General features: G+C 48.8%; 1 protein-coding gene across 1 annotated transcript in view; it reads right to left on the bottom strand.

The window, feature by feature from the left end:
* Nucleotides 1-1309: 1309 nt before the first annotated feature.
* GAP43 (growth associated protein 43) overlaps nt 1310-2410 on the bottom strand; it is a gene marked incomplete at its 5' end in the record, with an annotated part of 23737 nt that continues 22636 nt past the window's right edge. The window contains one exon of the mRNA XM_010022361.1: nt 1310-1575. Coding sequence (XP_010020663.1) covers nt 1487-1575 — 89 coding nt within the window. The remainder of the gene's footprint in view (nt 1576-2410) is intronic.

Here is a 2410-nt window from a genome sequence, read left to right as displayed (position 1 = left end):
CCAGGACAGGCTGGGTCTAATGGGTGTCCACTTGGTGCGCAGCAGGGAACATCCCGAACCCCACGGAAAGCAGTAGTGGTCTCTGCCCGCACCATGCTTTTAGCCGGCTGCAGAGGAAGGCCATGAACGACAGCTTAGAGCCATGGCCTCTGGAAGAACCATCCCAGCTTTCTCCAGGGAGCAGAAATGAGGTATTTCTCAAAGTGCCATCGACTGGGTCTCACACCACCAGACCTTGTCCTGCCCACTACTGGCTATTTATTCAATGCATTGGCCCAATTTATTATGCCAAACAAAACACTTTTGGAGGGCTGTGCTATGCTATTCAACTCCAGCCCAACGGGGTCAGCATCAACCTATCTGCGAAGAGAAGCTCAGGCCTCGGGTCCCTATCCCCTCATAGCCCTTAGTGCACCCTTTGACAGGGGTTGGACCTTCAGCATGGACCAAAGCTGGTCCCTCTGCTGGCTCATCCCTCCAAGGTCACCACAGTTCTCCAAATCAGGGCTTAGAGGTCTCCTAGAAGGCTGCTTATTTAGTTCCTTCCTGAAACTGATTTTGCTACTTTCATTGATGCTAAGGCCTCACTCCAAATCCAAGCCCGCTTCCCTTAAAATTCCCTTCAGTAGTGCCAAGGGAGAGCGGTTGGTCACTGACCAGTGGCCAGGGAGCACAGTAGGGCCACGCAGAAGCAGCCCACCAAAGCCTGCAGGCCAGCAGGGCGTACGGCAGCATAGAAATGCGACACGGTGGTGTTAATTATCATTATTCTCATTTATTATCATTATTGTTCAGTTTGAAAAAGGAGCCTGAAGCCAAGCATTACGCTAGTTGGCACATTGCTTATTTTGTTGTTGTTCTAGTTCTGAAAACAAACTGGGGTTTTTAGTATTATTTGTTTGGTTGGATTTGGTCTTTTTCGTTCATTCCATCGCATTGAAAAAAGGAAGAAAAGGATTTTTATTCTTTCTTTTTTTTCCCCCCTCTGTTGTTTTAACTCACTCGGTAAAGTCTGGACTCCTCGGATGAATGGAACATTGCACACACACACACACACTTGGAGAAGAGAGGGAGAGGAGAGGAAAGAGAGAAAGAGAGGGAGCGCTCGCGGTGGGCAGACAGACACACGCACGCGCCAGGTCAAGGAACTCTGATACAGTGCAAGAATTTTCCCAAAATGATTGGATCATCATTACCAAAAAACTCGCCATAACAACACCAAGGAACAAAGAAATGTTTAAGCCACACTGTTTGACTGGGATTTTTCCTGCCTTTTTTTTTTTTTTTTGTTCTTTTTTTCTTTTTTCTCTTTTTTCTTTAAATGTTTGCCACACAGAGAGAAAAAGGGTTTTCAGTGGGAATGGGAAAGGGATGGACAGGCTCACGGATGTGAGCGGGAAGGGGGGAAGATCGAGATGGGGGTGGGAAGGAAGGATAGAGGATAGGGGGAGGGAGGGAGGGGCAATGGGGAGTCATTTCTTAATGTTCAGGCATTTTCTTGGTCCGCCTTGCTCTCTTCTTCTTTCACCTCTTCCTGCTGGGCACTTTCAGTAGGTTTGGTTTCTTCTACAGCATCTAGTGGGGAAAGAGATGGTCCAGGGTTAGTCGGCCGTGATCTAGAGCATCCTGCATGTGCACACAGCCATTGCATGATGGACTGCATGGCTTCAGGCTTGTCTCTCCCCAGTGACCCATGTCTCAAAGTCCCTGGCATTCGTGCTGCATGGAAAGAACGTGCCAGGGTTCAGGCGAGTGTGTAGCTCTCACAAAACCCCCCCAGCCCCACCAGAAAGCACGTGTAACTGCCTAGCTCGCTGCTGATGTGGCAAGCAACCACCATTCATTTCATCTGGTGCACTGATGAGGCTCTTGGCTAACCAGCTAGATCAGATCCCTTTTTACTGCACCCACTGACCGAGCCAGCCTCTGTTGAATCGTTGTACCACTGCAGATACTCCCAGACAAGACCTAAAGTCTACACACACTTGAAGCTTTCAAGCCCCAAAGGGAAACAACATATAACCTGTAACTTGGACTTCTCTTACACTGAACTGACATCTAGGAAAATGTCTCTAGCCTTCAGGAATGGGAGCCTTCATACGGGTTGTCACATCTCTCCAGTTTTCTGGGCTCTCCTGAAGGCAGAGCTGCTCCCAGGGGAAGTAATGAATGTAACTGGAGGCTGGGTCTGTCTGTCAATCAGACACCTTGTCCAGGCACACTGTTCACACGAGGATTTAAAATGAAGGCTAGGAACAACCCCACAACAATGAACTAGACAGAGGATCAGAACCGGAGGGAAGGCAGTTTGGAAGGACAAGGCAAATGAAAGGAGCAGTCCTCAAGCTGGAGTGATCTTACTGCTGTATTCATCCAGCCTGAGACACTGAACTGCAGCAGGATGGATTTG

Source organism: Nestor notabilis, unplaced genomic scaffold (genome assembly GCF_000696875.1).
Source record: "Nestor notabilis isolate BGI_N333 unplaced genomic scaffold, ASM69687v1 scaffold12430, whole genome shotgun sequence".
Classification (NCBI taxonomy): domain Eukaryota; kingdom Metazoa; phylum Chordata; class Aves; order Psittaciformes; family Psittacidae; genus Nestor; species Nestor notabilis.
The sequence above is the reverse complement of the archived record's forward strand: the minus strand, read 5'-3'. Positions and strand labels throughout refer to the sequence as shown.